Below are 18,269 nucleotides of genomic sequence, written 5' to 3'. Positions count from 1 at the left end.
TGGAGCATCACGACGTCTTAGGGTGAGTTCACGCCTGAAGAAGTATTAGATGAGTGACAATGTTCATAATCCAAAACTAAATTTTATTTTAGAAACTCTTCAGATCCTCTCAGAATGTTGCACATTTAGTCACACCGGGACTTAAAAAAAGCTTCAACTTGAATTAAAAAAGAAAAAATCATCTATGTTCATTGAAATCAGCCTGAGAGGCTTCATGCTTGTCAAGTTTGATTTGAGGGAACTTGGATTTCTGCATTAGGGTGGATTCATTCCTACAAAACATTTCATACCATATCAAACAATAGTACTTGTGTTAAGGTTATTTTAAAGCAGCAGTGCCATAAGAAATGACAATGTTATCACTTTATGGCCAATCAAAGGGTAATTATAAATTATGGTATAGATAATTGAACCAAATCAGCCTGTTGGAATCCAGAATGTTTCTATTCCCATCAGACGTCGTTGTCCTGGTGAACATTAGAACCAGGTGAGCTTGAATCCAACGGTGCTTTATTCTAACGGCGTCAAACTGACTGAAGCAAAGCAAATCGGACTCAAGACATAATTTATTTGCTTACAGGAGAATCGTGAGCGATCGCAGCCTCGAATTCGGAACGCCGCCGAGCGAAGACCCGGCTGCTCCACACAAAGTGACAAAACGTAAAAAAAAACAAAACAAAAAAAAACAAAGAACAGGAACCATCAGGTTAAAGTTCCAATCAGAGGGCGGAGCCAATACAAACACATAAACTAATTACGGGTAAAAAGTCCTCTTCATCCCTTTCAGTGTTAGTGCACGACGTCGAAGGCACGTTTACAAGACCTTGTGTTGTGGTAGCAGCTCACAATGTTCAAATCATAAATACCACCCAGATAAAAGCAGGAGCCGCTTCCTCTCTTGTGCTCAAGACGGCAAAACAACAAAAACAAGCGACGGGACAATCATTTTACAAACACACACACAAAAAAAAATCTGTATTTACACTTCTTACATGTAGGCAGCCTGAAATCACTTTCAAGTTTTAAAAATCATCTGTATATAGTTCATTTTAATCACCAGCAATAAAGGTTATGTACACTTATATTAGTCTGCCCGTGAAAGAAAAGTTCCACTTTATAAAATTGATCTTTACGTCTCCAATTCATCCAGAAACAAAAACGTAACAACAGTTTTCCTGAGTACAGTATGACCAGCGCCAGTGATGGGTTTCAATACTGCAGTGTGCCTTGCTCAAGGTCACTTATTTCCTTTTTCTTTTCTTTCATTGATGGGAGGGGAAAGAGCGACGTAACAGGTGTTGGGAATCGTCCTGGTTTTTGTTTTGCAGAACAGAAACCTGCAGCAGGGACATTGTAGATTGTAGTCGTGAGTTTAAACACCCAGAGAGCTCTTCTCTTCTAGAAGACGGTCGGGTGGTTAGGTGACCGGACGCCGAGTTAAGAGGACGACCGGCATGAAATGAGAGAGGGAATAAAAACACGCCTACTCCACCCGCGCGTCCTGTGAGCTTGTGTGTCTACATGACTTGGGGGGGGTCAGACCAGTCCCGGTCTGGGTCCTTCCACAGCTTTGTCAGCAACTAAGCGAAGGAGAATGCCACGGCGATTGCGATGATGATGATGAGGATGGCTAGACAGATCGCAATCCAAACCTTTTTCTGCAGAAGGACAAACCGGTTAAAATGAAAACTAATAAGGAAGAAAGGAGGAAGATGCTCTATAATCTGGAACTAATAACGAGAAGAATCAGCAGTAAGGTAGTTGAGATAAAGTATCTAAACTATAGTCACTCCTCTAGTAAACAGGAGTTTCCTGAAATAGAGAGGCTTGTTGTACCTTCCGTGCTTTCTGTTGATACGTGACGGCCTTCTCCGTGTTCTCCTTGGCTTTCTCCACGTAGTTGGACGACTGCTTGATGTTGGATTCGATCCTGTCCACCATTTCGCCCTGCAGGAGACAAACACCTTAATGTGACGCTGCCTCACACGACGAGCCGCCGCTGCCGCCGCCTGCAGCCATACCTGAGCCTCCACCTCCATGGCCAGGTACTGGAACATGTCGTGCAGGTCCCTGATGCTCCGCTCCAGCTTGCGGATCTCGTCGTGCCGGGACTCGATCTCGTTCAGCGCCTGCCGCGTGGCTTTGGCGTCGATCAGGATCTGAGCGACGGGCAGCCAAGAGGTGAAACATCATTTCACTCTCACGTCTTTGACTTCCTGCAGGAAAGTTCAAACTACCTGCTACCGTCTGGATCTACGAGCTGCTCTGCGTTTTCTTACCAGAGCCGCCGTCCAGTTTGGGCAGTTTAGGGACAACAGGACAAATCTGTCACCATCTCATTTCTGATCCCTCCGACTACTTCAGGACTCGTGGACGCCTTCCAGAAAACTCCCTCAATCGTTTCCTCTCAGACACACAAACTCACGTTTTGGGTGAAAACATCCGTCTGCCCACTTTCCAGCATCGAGTCCAGCTCCTCGTCCGTCACGTTGTTACCGGCTGGAATGAAAACGTCGCAGAACAAACTAAGTTTACTGTGGTTACAGTAGAGACACTCCTTAACGCCACTGCTCTGCAGACGGACGTGCAGCAGAGATAAAGCAGAGTCAGGCTACGTTCACACTGCAAGTCTTCATGCTCAATTCCGATTTTCTTTGCTGGCATCTGATTTTTTTTTTTTTTTGATCATTCCCGCTACATTTTAAACTCGACCTCTATCAGACTGCCGTATGAACGTGATCGGACCCGATGAGTTCGGACCCCAGAGCGCAGAAGACGCTGTTGAAAGAAGTAAACATGGACGGCCGGTCAGTAACCAAGGTTGCCAGATGTGACTCACTGTTTCCAGCCCAAACAACGTAAAACGCACACACCTCAATAAAAAACAGCCCAAATCTCAGCCTGTGTAGGAATCATGTTAAAATACTAAAACTATTACATGTGTAATAAAAAAAACAAAAAAAAAACACATCATAAATGCACAAAATAAAGAAAGTTAAAAGGTAAGACAAATTCTCTCCCCAATTGGGGGATACCGGCATATCTGGCAACGCTGGTCAATGCGTGTAGATTCATGTTCTGGTTGTTAAATACGAGCGACAAAATCTAGACAACATGGTGAAGGAAAGAGGGATGAAGAAAAAAAGAGAGCACAGCTTTTAACATTCTGGCGGCGCCGCGTCCTTCGGCGTTTATCTGTGACGTTAGTCACACGTCAGTGACGAAACAGTCGCATGTAGAAAAGAAATATCTGAATTAGTACCACATATGAACGAGGCCTGGGTCTGGTGGGGGAAAAAACGGAACTGCAGCTTTCACACGGCCGCAAAACAGGTTGGATATGAGTCACTGTGAGCAAAAATTGCTCAATTGAAGCTGAATTGGGTTGCATTTCCCTACAGTGTGACCGAGGCCTCAGAGCGCCACGTGACTTTAATGTCAAAAGAGAAAGAGACGTGAACGAGAGGAGACGCGATGAAAGTGAAACTGAGCAGAGCTTCCCCCACAGAGCTCACAGACAGCACTTACTGATCTTCAGCTGCCTCTGGATCCGCTCCACGTTCCGGTCCCGGTACTGCGACTGGATGGTGTTGCAGTAACCCATCAGCTCCACAAACTCCTTCGACAGGACGCCGTGCTGCAGGGGACATCAGGACAGAGAGAAAACACTCAAAACACTCAAAGACGTTAAGGGAGAAACTTGAATCACTTTCTTAAAATAAATATTTACATAAACACACAGAACTAAATCCTTTTAACGATTTGAAACACCGACTGCGCCGTCTCAGCTCTGCAACTCACAATGGATTCAAATTAATATGTTTTTGGATTGTTTAATGAGAAACTGGCAAAAAGACGTTTCAACCAGCGTGTGATAAAGTATATCAAATTGTTTTCTAGATTTTTTTGGAGCGAGAAACAAAGACATCGACTCTCGCTCTAATTGACATAGAGAAATGATCAAAAGGGAGATGTGATTCATTTTAATCGCAGAAATTCACTTTTTCTTTCTCTAATTTACATTTGACTATGGTTTTCTTGACTAACTGACTTTAAATTGTCAATTAAAATGCCAGCGTGTGTTTGAGAGCCTCAGATCAACACAACTAACATATCATTGATGTAAAAGTTTAAATCAAATGAATTTTCTTTGATTAATTTATCATCTGATCCAAACTGGGCTAAAGACACAACATCTTTAAAAATATAACTGACAAGAATGTAAATTGGAAAATGCACCTGAGTGCGCTGCATGCGGATATTTATAGGAATATATTTGCCGTCCTCGTCTCCTTTCTTGGACTCGATACCTGTGAACAGACAGTTTGGTTTCTACGACGGGAACCACTGGATATGAAAGAACCTTTGACCTGCAGCTCAGGATCACTCACTCTTCAGCTTCCTCTGGATCTGATTCGCCAGCGTTTTGATGTCCTCCCGCAGCGTCTGCAGCTCTTTCTTCATGCCTGCACACAGAGAAACTCGTTATTCACGCAGCAGGACGTCAGCGGGGACCACGAGAGCTCCGAGGCTCCCAGAACGCGAGCCACAAGCTGAAACTGACCAACTCTGACCTGGACACACCGACGGACGGTTTGATCTGGAAAAATACTTGTTTTTTTTCTCTTTCTCTGCTTATTTTATGTACGGCCTGTTTTTCCCTACATAACTGTGATGAGGAAGCGTTAATGAGCTGACGTACTCTCCTCCGGCAGCGCCACGCCCAGCACCGTCTTCTGCTTGTTCTCCAGCTCAGACACCATCCTCCTCAGGTCGTGCAGAGCTTCGTGGATCTCCTGAGCCTGACGACCGTCAAAAGATTCAGAACTTCATTCAAGTGCATTTGTTGCTGCGACGTAAAGCATTCAAATGTACTGTACGTTGTGGAAGGATCAGATCTTTACATGAGGGTATTCTGTGTGTGGTTCGTTGAAGACACTTTAATATGCATTTTTTTTTTTTCTATTAAAGGCAGAAAACCCTGGAGACAAAATAACGAGCCTGAAAATGAGTAGATGGGAAAATAATGTAAATTCCTGCTGCTTTATTTATTTATGTTTCATGATACTTTGTTAATCCCTTGGGGAATGTGTGTGTGTGTGTGTGTGTGTGTGTGTGTGTGTGTGTGTGTGTGTGTGTGTGTGTGTGTGTGTGTGTGTGTGTGTGTGTGTGTGTGTGTGTGTGTGTGTGTGTGTGTGTGTGTGTGTGTGTGTGTGTGTGTGTAAACAGTGTAAAGCGCTTTGGAACAGCTCAAACTGTATATAAGTGAAATCCATCGACCATTTAAGTACTCTGAGCACATTTCAATAACAAACAGTTTAGTTTTACACTTTTGCCACTGATCAATGTTCCACAGCTTCATCTGGCCCTGAGTGAACTTTCTCTGCTGACAGTTTGAAGGACATCGACCTTTTTGAAGAAAGCGTCATTTTCCTTCTCATCTTTGGCTGAAGATGTTCCAGGTCTGATCATCAGAGCTTTGCCCTCCTCGTCGTCATCGGAAGCCTCTGCGTTCTGCAGTCATATCAGAGCAGAACAAGATCCAGAGTGAGACAGTGAGGAGTGTGTGTGTGTGTGTGTGTGTGTGTGTGTGTGTGTGTGTGTGTGTGTGTGTGTGTGTGTGTGTGTGTGTGTGTGTGTGTGTGTGCTGCAGCCCTGCCCTGTTCCCGTCCGGCCTGGAGCCGCTCGGTACAAACGGAAATCACTAAAAGGTTCTTTCTTAGGCTTATTAAACCACCAAACTTGCTTATGTTGACACGTTATCCAGATTAACTGAGTGGGTTCTAGTGATCAGAACAGAATCAGAGCTTTAAACCTTCTTTCTCACTCAGTTGGTGAACTTTAGAAAATAGCATGTTAGCGCACCGCGGCTACCGTTAGCCGCTAACTTTAATACTCACGTTTCCGAGCTCTTTGGTTCGGTCCCGCATTTTTTCTCCACGAACAGTTCCGGACAGATTATCAGAAATGCTGCGCTGAAGTTTGAAAAAATTTGTTCCAAACTGCGACAAAGTGTAGACTTAATTCGGCTGTCATTCAACAAGCGAACTACAGCTGAACACTTCTTCTCCCCCGGCGGCGGACACCACCAGGACAGCTGCTCACAGCGCCTCCACTGGCTGTTCACCGGAACTACAGACTGGAACCACACCCCCCCGAACCACCACATGTCTTTTACTGGAACGACATCAACTACCAACGCCCCCACAGTGTGTTATATTCATTATTGTGTGCTCTAATTTTTTAGTTTTATTATTTTACTCTATGAAAAAAAACCTGTTATTTCAATACATGCACTTTAGGATTGAGCATTATTAAGTGGCTAGTGTGAAGAGGGTCCATAGGACTTCTTTATTTTACACGTTTATACAAAGGTTAGAGTGTGAAATATTTTCTAACAGCTAAATTTTGGCTTAATTCTTCATTGATAAACCTTTAAAAACCATATCAATTCATCTTCTATCCATCCTGATAAATGTGTTTTCTGACAGCAGCTGTTGACTCTTACAGCCACCAGGTGGCACTCTTCACTTCTACAACTCAGTGATGCTCCACGAATAGCGACCTCTAAGAACGTCTCATGATGATAACTTAAAAATTGTGTTTATCGTGAAATATAGTTCCCCAGCTGTTCAGATTCAAACTGCTCATTAAGGGGCAACTTCATTACCTTCGATGTCAGTCGGCCTCGCGCTGAACTCATCTGTGCTGGACTTGCAGGTGTGTGAGCACCTGCTCATGAAGTCAGTATGACGCTCGAGTCCTGGTAAAACCACTTTTTTTGTTTTTAAGCCAACGCCTTCAAATATTTAAATTTTTTTTTAACAATTTGCGCCGAATTTTACCCAAATCAAACTTCACTATCTTTTTCCACGTATCGAATAATGAAAAATATATTAAAACTACAAAAGATTTAGCCAATTGAATTTATTTAGGGTTACATCATTCTGAAAAGATCGTCTTTTTATATTCTTTTTTTTTTTCCATTCCCCAACCCTGTGACTTGGTGTTGACTAAGGTGCTGTGTGATGCATTAAAATTGGGAGCATGGATGGGCAAGGCAGGTTCCCAGCAGAGGGCTGCAGGGCACCACTGCTCTGCAGCCTTCCCCACCAGAAACCCCTCCCCGTTCCACCCGATTCCTTCACCCCCAGTTGTGGGTGTATGTCGTGCGTTAAAAACATGGTCCACGGGTGTGGGGCGTGGGGGGGGTGTATGAGGCGTGTGTGGGGTGATTGTGGTGTGGTTTAGGAGGCGATGCAAGTGTCATTATTATCGTCTCATTATTTCCAATAAAAACATAAAAAAAAAAATCTCCAGCACAGGGACAACAGGTAAAAAGTTAAGCTCGAGCTAAAATAAATATAAGAAGCTCTAAAGTCTAATTATTTAATAAAACCATTCATAACATCTCTCAATTAAGATACAAGGTACAAAAACCTAACTTTAAAACAATAAAGTTATAATACAGACATTCTGTGTCCTCGCTCCTCTTCCGCTTGGTCGCCATCACCTGGATCACACGTGTCGAACTCCAGGCCTCGAGGGCCGCAGCCCTGCACGTTTTGCATGTCTCCCAGCTTCAACACAGCTGATTGCAATGAGCAGCTCGTTATCTGGCTTTGTGCTGAATGTGATGATGAACCATCAGGACATTCAGGGGAGGGAGACATTGAAAACGTGCAGGGCTGCGGCCCACGAGGATCTGAGTTTGACACCCCTGACCTGGATCAAAAAGCCGTCCTGCTCTGAAGATCGTCCTGCAGCGGCTCGTCGTGGCGGCTCGGCTCCCCGGAGACGCTGCTGCTGACGGGACAGACGTGGGAGGTGAGGCAGACTGACCCTGCAGCCTCCGGCACTTGTTGATCAGCTGGGATCAGTTTCATCAGCTCTTCCTCAGGACGAGTCGGTCCGCCTGTAAAACCAACAGTCTTCTCTTGTTCAAACCGAATTTCAACAAGAAAACATGATTTTTCTTCTTTACTGAGGCGATTCTACTTCATCCAGTTATGTAGATAAAACTACTATCTGTTTCTTTTAATTGAGGTTTTAATCAAGGTTAGTAGCTGGAGGTGTCTGGAGAGAAGTGACCTCAGCAGTGAACAGAACAGAAGAAGAGGAAGTCTCATTTCCTCTGTTTGAGGGTGTTTACACTTTTCACAACTCATGTTCTGCTTTAACTCCTCTTGACTTTGGCGCTATCCTAGAGGAAGATGCCCCATCCAATATGGCGGCGACGCTGCATCACTCCCCAGCACGGAATGAAGCGTCAATCATTTATAATGTCTATGGTCAGAACGAGTGGAAAATGGACGTAATCTGGTCGTCTGTTTAACAGCCAGAACTAGTTGTCAAATGACACATACAAATTATGGACATCTAAGAGAGCCAGAATCCGTTGAAAGAGACAGGTCACAAGCTGTTAAGTCCAACTGTATACTTACTGATTTGTCATTAAAATGAGGGAAGTAGATCATGACAGGCAAGAGGGGACAACATGTTAAGTTTAATACACAATGTCTGAGTTATGACCTTTTTTTGCTTTGGTCGCAAGTTAAAGAACTTTTTAAGTCTTCATGGAGAAACTCGCCACTTTGATAACCTTTCATCTCGTGAATACAACTATGTAAATGTGTTATCAGCACTGTCAATTGTTATTGTTAATTGTCTCATTGGCGGACTTGTTAGCGCTCTCGCCTCACAGACAGACGGTCGTGGGAGGGAAGGTATTTGTGTTTACTTGTGTGTGCATGGGTTACCTGTCGTTTCCTCCTACGTTCAAAAAACATGCATGTGATTGTAATTGGTAACACTAAATTGCCCCTATGTGTATGTGACCTGCGATAGACTGATGACCTGTCCTCATTATTTTCAATGACGTCCATATTACGTCCAGACAAGACATAAATACAACGTCCAAGAAAGATGTATAAAAAAACTTTCATTCTGGCCCCTCTGAGGACGTGTTCTAGATGTTTAGAGATGATGTCTTTTAGACGTGTTTTGGACCACTTTTTGCTATGTGGATGGTTACCATGAGGCTCAATGGTGTATCATTTAGAAATACTATAAACCTACAAAATAACCCATTTAGGAAGAGGGCCTTGCACTGACACTTTCGTGAGAGAATTCAAGTGGAAAAGGTGCAAAGATCACTATCCTAGGTGGTCGTATTATTTTATCATTTTTCTCCCACAATTTTCGGTGCGTACATTTGTCCAGCACCGTTGGGAGCACGGACGCTTAAAACACATTAGAGCGTGCAGAAAGGTCGGGAAGAGAATGCTATGAGTTTTGTTGACGATACAGTCAACCATTTCTGAATAAATTGCAAAAAACTGAAAAATGTCTCATACAAAGTGGATGGGAGAGGCACCTCATGGAAGAGTAGGAGATCAGCGTCTGTTGCCATGGAGACACGGTGTTCAAAGAAGATCAGCTCCTTTGCCATTATTTTTCTTCTTCCACCTTTTTATTGAGTGCATAACTAATCTGGCACTGTTGGGAGCACAGACACGAAAAGCACATCAAAACGTGTGGAAAGTGGAAATGTTCTAGTTGATATCATTCATTATTTTTTTAATGCTCACACAGTTCTGCACATGTTTAGTGCTCAACTGTTTGGAATACAATTTTCAGCCTCCACAGCAGCCGAGATTAACGATTTTATACTCTGGTAAGGGACGTGAACGCAGCACATCGCTAAACTGGAGCGTCTCTCGCTGCTAAGCAACTAGCCGACCCAGGCTGTATCGAGTCCTCTGATTGGTTGCCTGAAACACACCGACGAATCAGCGTCGAGTATATTGACAGGTGCGAAGTAGCGTTTGTGGACGCCGGTTTGAAAAAGATGTCGCTGAGTCGGTGCATCGGTGACCCTCAGGTAACGATTCATAAATGTCAGCGCTGACTGGTTTCTTGACTCGCTGGTTGGCGATGAAACGCTGCCGTTAAGCTCGCGGTAATTACCGGAAATATTTCAGAAAATACAGAAACTGACGTAGCTAAGCGACGAGCTAACATGCTAGCTCACCATGGCCATGTCAACACTGTCGGAATGAGAATATCACAGCGACTATTTCTGATGTTTATCATCTTTTGTCTTCGAAAGAGAGTTCAGGAGCCACGGAGGGAAACCTGGGTTAAAAAAAAGTGTTTTTATTTTTCAGTGTTTGAACAAAAGGGTGAAGAAAAACGCCAGGTATGATCACGTCAAAAGCAGACTGGACACAGGTACGTTCTGGTTCTTCAATCCAATCCAATCCAGTTTCAGTTTATCATCTGCCGGTGAGTCCCAGCCAGGGGGTCGGGCCTTCGTTCATTTGAATCAGAACATGCTCAAAATCAACGGTTTACCTCAATCAACCAAAGATATTTCACCAAGCAAACAGTGAAGAAGTAACAGCAGCGAAATATACTCTGGTTGCATGTCCTGAAGAGGAGTGAGAAGAAGAACAACTTATTAAATCCAACCTATTCCCCATTAATGAGAATTATTTTTTCATTGGCTTCCTTGAAGACAGTGTGAAAACCCAAAGAGTTTATCCTCGGAGTAAAGGAACTCGTCACTAATATAACCAAGAAACTGTAGTTCACACTAGTGTTTTGAAATTCCTTTACCGGTATTTGTACAGTGTCTGGTGCTGGTGCTGGTGGTGGTGTGTGTGTGTGTGTTAAAGTTTTGAATGGTAAATCTTTGGTTCCCTCAAGAAAAATCACTGACCTATCAGACATTTATTTTTCAGTTTCTTCTCCAGTTACTATGATGTGTTTTTCTACCAGGATGCAGCCTATCCAAGCACATGGAGAGACTGGAGGATCTTGGAAAAAGTGAGTAGTGGTAATGATTAGCTGTAGGTACCTGTTCTTCTTTGATTTTTTTATCACTTGAAGAACATAGCCAGCACAGAGGTTCTGATGCTTTTATCTCCAGTGGCTGAGCTTATTGCGACGCCCTGCTTTCTGCAGCCTTCAGCTCCTCCAGAATTCAGCAGCACGAGTGACGAAGACCAGAAGACGGGAGCAGATTAAACCTGTTTTAAAGTCACTGCATTGGCTCCCCGTGCGTTTCAGGATTAATTTTAAGATTTTTCTATTAGTTTTTAAATGTCTAAATGGTCTTGGGCCTTCTTATCTTTTTGACCTGCTTTTACAGTATGAGCCCTCGTGACTCCAGTCCTCTGGCACCGGCCTGTTAAGAGTTCCTAGTGTCAGGACCAGGACCTATTGTGAGGCCTCGTTCTGTCACTATGGCCCACGTTTGTGGAATTTAGCTTTTAATGAGTGGATTGTTCTACTTACTTTTTCTTCTTTTTTTCTAATGTAGTTAATGTTTTAGCTTAATTTATTTTATTTCGTTTATCAATTCATTCAGGCCGTGGCTTCTCTCCATGTGGTCGGCCCCCGAGGACGGTGTTTTCTGTCCTGGCTCATCAGTGCTCGGCCATTCTTGCATTACTTTTTATATTGTGATACGGGCAGTTGGGGTTGGTGGTGTGTGCGTGTGTGCTCGAGCAGTTGTGTGGTCGTGTATGTTTTTATTTTTATAGTATGAGAAGCACTTTGTACTACAACCTATGTATGAAAAGTGCTATATATATGAAGTTTGATTTGATATTTTATTATTCATGTCACGTGTGAATCCGTGTCAGCGTTAACTGATAAAGCAACAAGAAGCATAAAATGAGACTCTGAAGATTAACAAGACATGTTAGAGAGGAGTGTGTTGGACACTGTCAGAAGCCTGAATTTAAAGGGAAACTTTTGGTTTTTGGTTGAAGGATATGAGCCAAACTCGCATCAAGCAGCCCAATGGGAAGTTTGCTTTCATTCAGACTCCTGACAAGCTTTCAGCTGAAATCTGCCTCTGCAGAAAGGTTTTCTGCACATTTAAATTTGAGTGGAAAAGTTACAGGAACTCGCAGCAGAGTGCTGAAACAAGAAATGTTTCCATGTTGTTCTGTATTGACTTGATAATTCAAAAACTGTGTCCTGTTGACGTCTTATGTTTCAATATAAAACTAGATTTCTCGTCAACTTTTGGAATTATGTGATGTATGCTGGTTGTATGAAACAGATTTAGTAGATATTTTAAAATGTTTGGTTTGATCATTGCTATTACCATCACATCTTTGGGGTCGTGTATGAGGCATTCAAGTAAACATATAGAATGGTACAAACGGATGGCAGCAGTAGACATGAGATTTCACGTGTTGGTGATCTAAAGTGTATGGTGCTGTGTGGGAGGTGTTTGCTCGAGGGCAGCCTGGCAAACAGCCCATGTAGGTGGTGAGTCAAATCATTGATATCAGTCAACTTGATGGACAACAAGGAGGAATTAATATTGTTGATGAACGCTATGTGGTGTGATCAGATTATGTCAAATTGATATATTCTCTGTTTCCGTTCATGACTCCATTGAAAATTTCTGGAACAGTTTTGCCATGGTCAGAATTGAGAAAGAACCACAGGAGCGCTGTGCCATGCATAGACAGAGGTGATCCGGTGTGTGCGGGAGGGTTTGATGGAGAAAATAGCAGTTTTTGAGCTTTTCCTATTTGAGGTGGTATTTTGATTATTCTGGTTGAGTTGGAAAAGTTGGCGTGCCCTTTGAGGAAGAAGTGTGTCTAGAACTAGAAAAAAACGGAGGAACAGCAGAAAGAGACCCCAACTTTAAGAGTTTAGTGAAGCATTAGAAGGTGTAAGACGTGTGTGTTGAAGTCACATTTCCTGTTTATTGGTTCCGCGCCATGTGGAAATACTGATGCCTGTTTTCATTGTAGATTACAGATACCGAAAAGACGAGATCTTCAAACGGCTGGATGTGTCAGCGTTAGCCCTGCTGGTAAGAGTCAGTGTTCATGTGAAGTTCTGCGTTGATCCAACCGGCCTGAAGCTCGTCTGTGGTCTCCAAAACACGATCTACCAGGATCCATTAAAAATGTATTGACTCCTCATGTGATCAGCTGCAGACGGCTCTCTCTGTATCTGTTCAACTCGCATGGTTTTCTCTGTCTGACGTGTCTTTTAGTTGCATTTTCTGCTTTTCACACCAGATACTTCAAGTGGCCTCAGTGTCCGACCAGAATGAAAGTGAGATTGATGGGGACTCACCTGGTGGAGCAGGTAATACATCTAAGGAATGAATCCAATGATGCAGAGTTTTTCTATCCCAGCGGTCTGCAACCTGCCGCTCTGAACCCGCATGTAGTGGCTCCCTGAAGCTTTCAGAAAACATTACGTACATAAACATTTCAGCTTATCTTTACAGCATTTTTATTTTCAAAGAAACTCCTGACTCTTGGGGCTTTAAGAAATAACTGAAATAGGAAAAATGGCTAAAACCACCATAAATGGGGAGAAATGATAAAATAACTAGGATCACCAAAAGAAAAAAAAAGAAAAAATGAGTGGACAAATATACACAGCTGTTTAAAAGAGCCAACAAAAGGATGAAACCGCTAAAATCCAAACATCAGCTTGAAATGTAAAGAAAATGTTGTGATTGAAACCTCATGAATGGAACTGATTTACCACAAAAATGCACACTGAATTAATAAATAATGATAAATATTTCAGTTAATGCCAGAATTTCTCATCGCTTGTAAATTTCATCTTAAAGGTTGTTATTTTGTCACGACGTGGAAACAGCCCCTGTGAGTTTGAGCTGATTTGGAGATTTTGTTGTGAAATCTGAAGTCATTTTGTTCCGTTTGTGCCATTTGACCTGCATCAGACGCGTCTGGAAAGAACCAAGGTCGTAGCTTCTGTTGTGTGTTGGTAAGTCCCCTTTTAACATGTGTCTGCAGATGGTGTGTCGCTCGGGTCCAGTACAGACCTGGAGTTTCAATCCGAGCTCGCCGTCTGCTCCACAAACACATCTGCCTCTTCAGACCGAGAAGATGCGGGAACCGCCAGGAGCTGTGCCAGGTCAACTCTTCTCGGGTACGTCCAGCCTTCATCAACTGCACCAAATGCTGACAGCATCAGACAACAACACAACCTACTTGTGTGTTTTTACAGTGACTTGAACATCCAGACAATAATTGCAGGCGGAGTATTCGGCGTCCAACAGTGAATTAGGTTCTATTCATTTCAGATCTGTGAGGGTTTGTAGCGTTCAGTTATCAGTCTGATTTTTGTGCAGAAAGTCTTCTGCTTCAGAAGATAAAAATGAGTTACACGATGGCAAGACTTACTAAGTCCAATGATTCCTGGAGAGATGAAGTCTCCCCCTCTAAAACACACTTTTGAAGTTTTGACATGTCAACAAAAGTCTAATTTCTAGATTTAGATGCAGAAGTTCTTAAGTGGAGATCAGTTTGTTTCTTTTGATTCTTTGAAATAAATATAAAAAAGGCTGCACAGGCTGACGATCACCTCCAGAACAAAGTCTCCTCCGTCCACACAGGATCACAGAGGATATTTATCTCAGTTTTCATGATGACATCATGTATTTGTTGTATGTAGTCCTACAGTGGATGATTGGATTTTATCTGTTACAATTCTGTGGGAAAAGACTGAAAACATTCTCCAATAAGTCCAAGATGGAATTCACTGGACTCAGGATTTTAATCATGATGGTTTGGCTGAAAGAGTAAGAAAAAGAAAAAGGAAGCTCTGTCCTGCCTCGCATGCTTCTCAAACTGCGGCTTGTGGTCCAGAAGCAGGTCGGCATGATCTCACACCAGAGAGGAAGAACCATGAAGTGTGTTTATGTAGGCTGGCTGAAGGAGGAGTTGTTCAGTCAAATCATGGTTGAGTCTGTTTATAGAAAAAAAAGAGAAGCTGCTGAGGCTAAAAGAGAATAATTGAATATCTATATTGGGAATAGTTCTCCAGCACAGCTCGGGAGAATGACGCCGCTCTGCCTCTCCTCAGCGTCATTACCGGTGTGAGCGAGCTCAGCCTGGACGCAGAGCCTCAGACGACGGACCAGCTAGAGCCTGCGAACCGGCCCTACCCCGACTGCCCCTACCTGCTGCTGGACGTGAGGGACCGCGACGAGTACGACCGCTGTCACATCATCAGCGGTGAGCGGCGAAGCCTCACTCGTCCAACATGTCTTCTCGCAGCCTGTAACGGTGTCTCCCTCCCCGCAGCGTACAGCTTCCCCATCGCCATGCTGTCCAGAACGCTCAACCCCTACTCCAAACAAGTGCTGGAATATGTATCCTTCAACACAACAGCGGTGCTGGGAGTCAGTCCTGCTGCCACTCTGTTGACCTTAACCACCGGCCCTGTAGAAGAACGCCACGGGGAGGCTCATCATCCTGTACGATGAGGACGAGAGAATCGCCAGCCAGGCTGCGACGGTCATGTGCGAGAGAGGCTTTGAAAATCTGTTCATGCTCTGTGGAGGTGAGGACTCTTAATAGCAGGAAGAGAAAAATGCAAGGTCATCCAGCCTTTTAACCCTCTCATGAAAACATGACTCTGTTATTCTGTTTCATTAGAATTGGTGTCATGTCGGGATTGTCATCATTTCTGGTCATAATTGTCTGGTTTTGTGAAAATATAGACATTTTCATGTCGCATCAAAGAAAAGCTCTCAAGTTCAAATTGGAAAGTTGTTTCGGCTTTAGTCGAGTGGTCCGGCTCACTCAAGATGAACTCGGGCTGAATGTGACCCCTTAACTAAAATGTGCTTGACACCCCGACTTAGAGCTTCAGGTTTCAGAGCTCATCCTCTCAAACTTCAAGAACCTCTCCGCGAGTGACGGATAAATGAGGATACTTCTCATTCTAAATTATGGGAAATGGCACCTGTTCAAATCCAGCGCGCGCACACACACACACACACACACACACACACACACATTTATACTGTATATACTGTATATATAGTCTCGGTGTCTCTCCCCATCGTCCTCTCCCAGGTCTTAAAGTCATTGTGCAGAAGTTTCCCAAGGGGATGACGACGGGCTCCATTCCCTCCTCGTGTCGGTCCGTTCCCACAAAGAAGAAGCGTCACTCTGCGCAGCGGCCGCCGCCGCCACCACCGCAGGCCGCAGAGAAGAGGTGGAGGTTCACATCGGAGGAGCTGAGCAGCATCCAGGAGCAGCTGGAGGAGATCTTCGTCCCCAAAAGCTCCAGCAGTAAGATTCAAAAACCAAGCGCTTGGTTGTTGGTGTTTTCTGTTGGTCGGTCGGTCCCTCGTCTCTCTCTCCTTCACTCACTCCTCTTTTCTCCCCAGCAGGGCTCGTGTGTCGCTCAGCAGCTTCCAGTCTGAAAGGTTCAATGGACAGCCTTTCTCAAGGGTTGCAGAGCAGGAGACCCTGGAAATGAGCATAAACAAGCCTCCAACATGCACTGTGTTGCAAATTATTATGCAAATGAACGAATGAAACTTTATTTTGAACATACAAATATAAAGAAAGAAGAAACGAAGGAAAAGAGAAACATTTAAATTGGCAAAACAATGAAACGTCACATCTCAAGAAGTAAAACAAAAAAATACTTATTAACTCCTCCCACTCAAACACTCGGTGACAAAAGTCCCTCGTAATTTAATTCAACACCAACAACTGAACAGAAGATTATGATAAACTGTGGTACTTTTATCGCAGTATCCTCTATTAAACAAGCAGACCATCACTAAGCTAAACTGCTGTGCTTGTCAAGTGTCAATCCCTTATATCTTTTCTTAAATTGAATAATATTTGATTGTTTTATCTGTCCTCAATCTGTTCCACCGCTTTACTCCACAGATGGTGACACAGAAGCTTTTTAGAGTCGTTTAGGCATCTTGAAATGTAACGGTCTGAGTTTAGAAGAAAGTTAAATTTGTACAAAACTTGAGTAGTTTTGAACTCTACCAGATCCATGAATTTTGTAGAAATAGTGAATTAGTGTGTTCATGGGAGTCAACCTTATGGACAATTCTTATTGCTCTTTTCTGTAAAATACAGATTTTTATTTTGTAATGAACTTGCATATACGTGTCCCCAGACCTCAACACAGTAAGTTCAATAAGGCAACACCAGTGAATTATAAAAAATGAACAAATGATGTTGTTCTAAGATTTTCCTAAATAGTCGATGCAAACGACAGTCAGCATAGTTTTGAAGTCATAGACCCTTAGAGTATAATTCTTGAGATCGATTTCATTGATCCAAAGAGCCCTGAGACAAAATACTATCCACAAGTTTAATTGAAAAAACCCTAAAAACAAATTGAACTTCTTGACACTTAATATTTGCATAGTCTAAGAACATGTGAGGTTGATTGGTGATGCTAAATTGCCCCTAGGTGTGAGTGTGTGTGCTTGTCTATTTATGTGTGTGTGTGTCCTGTGACAGACTGGCGACCTGTCCCGTATGTATCCTGCCCTCGCCCATACTGAGCCGGCATCAGCTCCAACGACCCCGGATACAGGATAAGCAGGATAGAAGATAGAAGATGGACACTTTGCATAATAATTTGGAATGCGGTGTAAGGTCTGTTCACTTGCAGCATTATGTTTGTCCTTCTATTTCAGAATTTGCACCATCAACTTGCTGTTTTTACACTCACCTGAAGAGTTTGTCACCATTCTGGGGGTTTCTTTTTCTCCAATGATGAATCTGCAGATAATCCCTCATTTCTGTGCAGGGTGTGAAATGTACATCAAAATAGCTGAACGTGACATGAAGATTAAGGAGCTTGAATCTATTTTGTAAAGTTTTAAAAAGCGTGTTGTATTTTTGGAACGTGCCTCATGGCTTCATGAAGGTCCACCAACGTTTCAAACCTTTAAGTACAAAGGTTTTTAGTGTGCGTTGAACGGAACTTGACCAGTATTGCTGATTTGTGGCCTTTTGTGGGCAACTTGTTCGATGCCGTTTGGATTTTGCCTCTTGTGAAGTGCATTTCTTAACCACATGGACTCCTCTTTTGTTGGAAATGGGTTTTCAGCGTCTGTCTTAAATGTACAAAGTGATCTTGTGTGTAAATGACTGTTAAAATAAATTGTGAAGGGGTTTCCTCGACTTTCAACCAGGTTCACTCATTTATGTTGCACAGGTTTGTTTTCTCACACTAATCATTCAAGAAAATGTGTAAAATTAAAAAAACCTCACATGAGCAAGTATAGAAAATCTAAAATGTTTTGGTGCGTTTTCAAAAGTTGTTTCCGAAAGGTAAAGTTTTCCTCCATCTACATGGGGGAGTCTGAGGCCTCGTGTACACGACAATGTTTCATGTGACAACAACTAATCCTTTAAAGAAGTGGTGCGTTTACACTGCAGCAGCAGACACACTGACAATGATGTAGTTGGAATTCCCGGCCA

General features: G+C 43.1%; 2 protein-coding genes across 4 annotated transcripts; one reads left to right on the top strand and one right to left on the bottom strand.

The window, feature by feature from the left end:
- Positions 1–64: 64 nt before the first annotated feature.
- stx4 (syntaxin 4) lies at positions 65–6,117 on the bottom strand. The gene is made up of 10 exons (XM_080478217.1): positions 5,901–6,117; positions 5,410–5,514; positions 4,703–4,802; positions 4,392–4,466; positions 4,240–4,310; positions 3,529–3,637; positions 2,426–2,499; positions 2,022–2,159; positions 1,837–1,947; positions 65–1,658 (listed from the first exon to the last, which is right to left on the bottom strand). The coding sequence occupies exons 1-10, from the start codon at positions 5,928–5,930 to the stop codon at positions 1,581–1,583; spliced, it is 891 nt and encodes a 296-aa protein (XP_080334343.1). The 5' UTR covers positions 5,931–6,117; the 3' UTR covers positions 65–1,580.
- Positions 6,118–9,809: 3,692 nt separating this feature from the next.
- Positions 9,810–17,975, top strand: cep41 (centrosomal protein 41). 3 transcript variants are annotated; one of them, XM_080485526.1, is made up of 11 exons: positions 9,810–9,883; positions 10,170–10,233; positions 10,783–10,830; positions 12,783–12,844; positions 13,056–13,125; positions 13,809–13,944; positions 14,881–15,032; positions 15,102–15,169; positions 15,246–15,360; positions 15,879–16,097; positions 16,196–17,975. In XM_080485526.1, exons 1-11 carry the CDS (start codon positions 9,851–9,853, stop codon positions 16,285–16,287), a joined length of 1,059 nt encoding a protein of 352 aa, XP_080341652.1. In that variant the 5' UTR covers positions 9,810–9,850; the 3' UTR covers positions 16,288–17,975. The 3 variants fall into 3 exon arrangements, with proteins under 3 accessions (XP_080341652.1, XP_080341653.1, XP_080341651.1); XM_080485527.1 differs by having other exon boundaries at positions 9,815–9,883; positions 16,199–17,974; XM_080485525.1 differs by having other exon boundaries at positions 9,815–9,883; positions 14,881–15,169; positions 16,199–17,974.
- The last annotated feature ends 294 nt before the right edge of the window (positions 17,976–18,269 follow it).

Source organism: Lipophrys pholis, assembly GCF_963383615.2.
Source record: "Lipophrys pholis genome assembly, chromosome: 1".
Taxonomy (NCBI): domain Eukaryota; kingdom Metazoa; phylum Chordata; class Actinopteri; order Blenniiformes; family Blenniidae; genus Lipophrys; species Lipophrys pholis.
The sequence above is the reverse complement of the archived record's forward strand: the minus strand, read 5'-3'. Positions and strand labels throughout refer to the sequence as shown.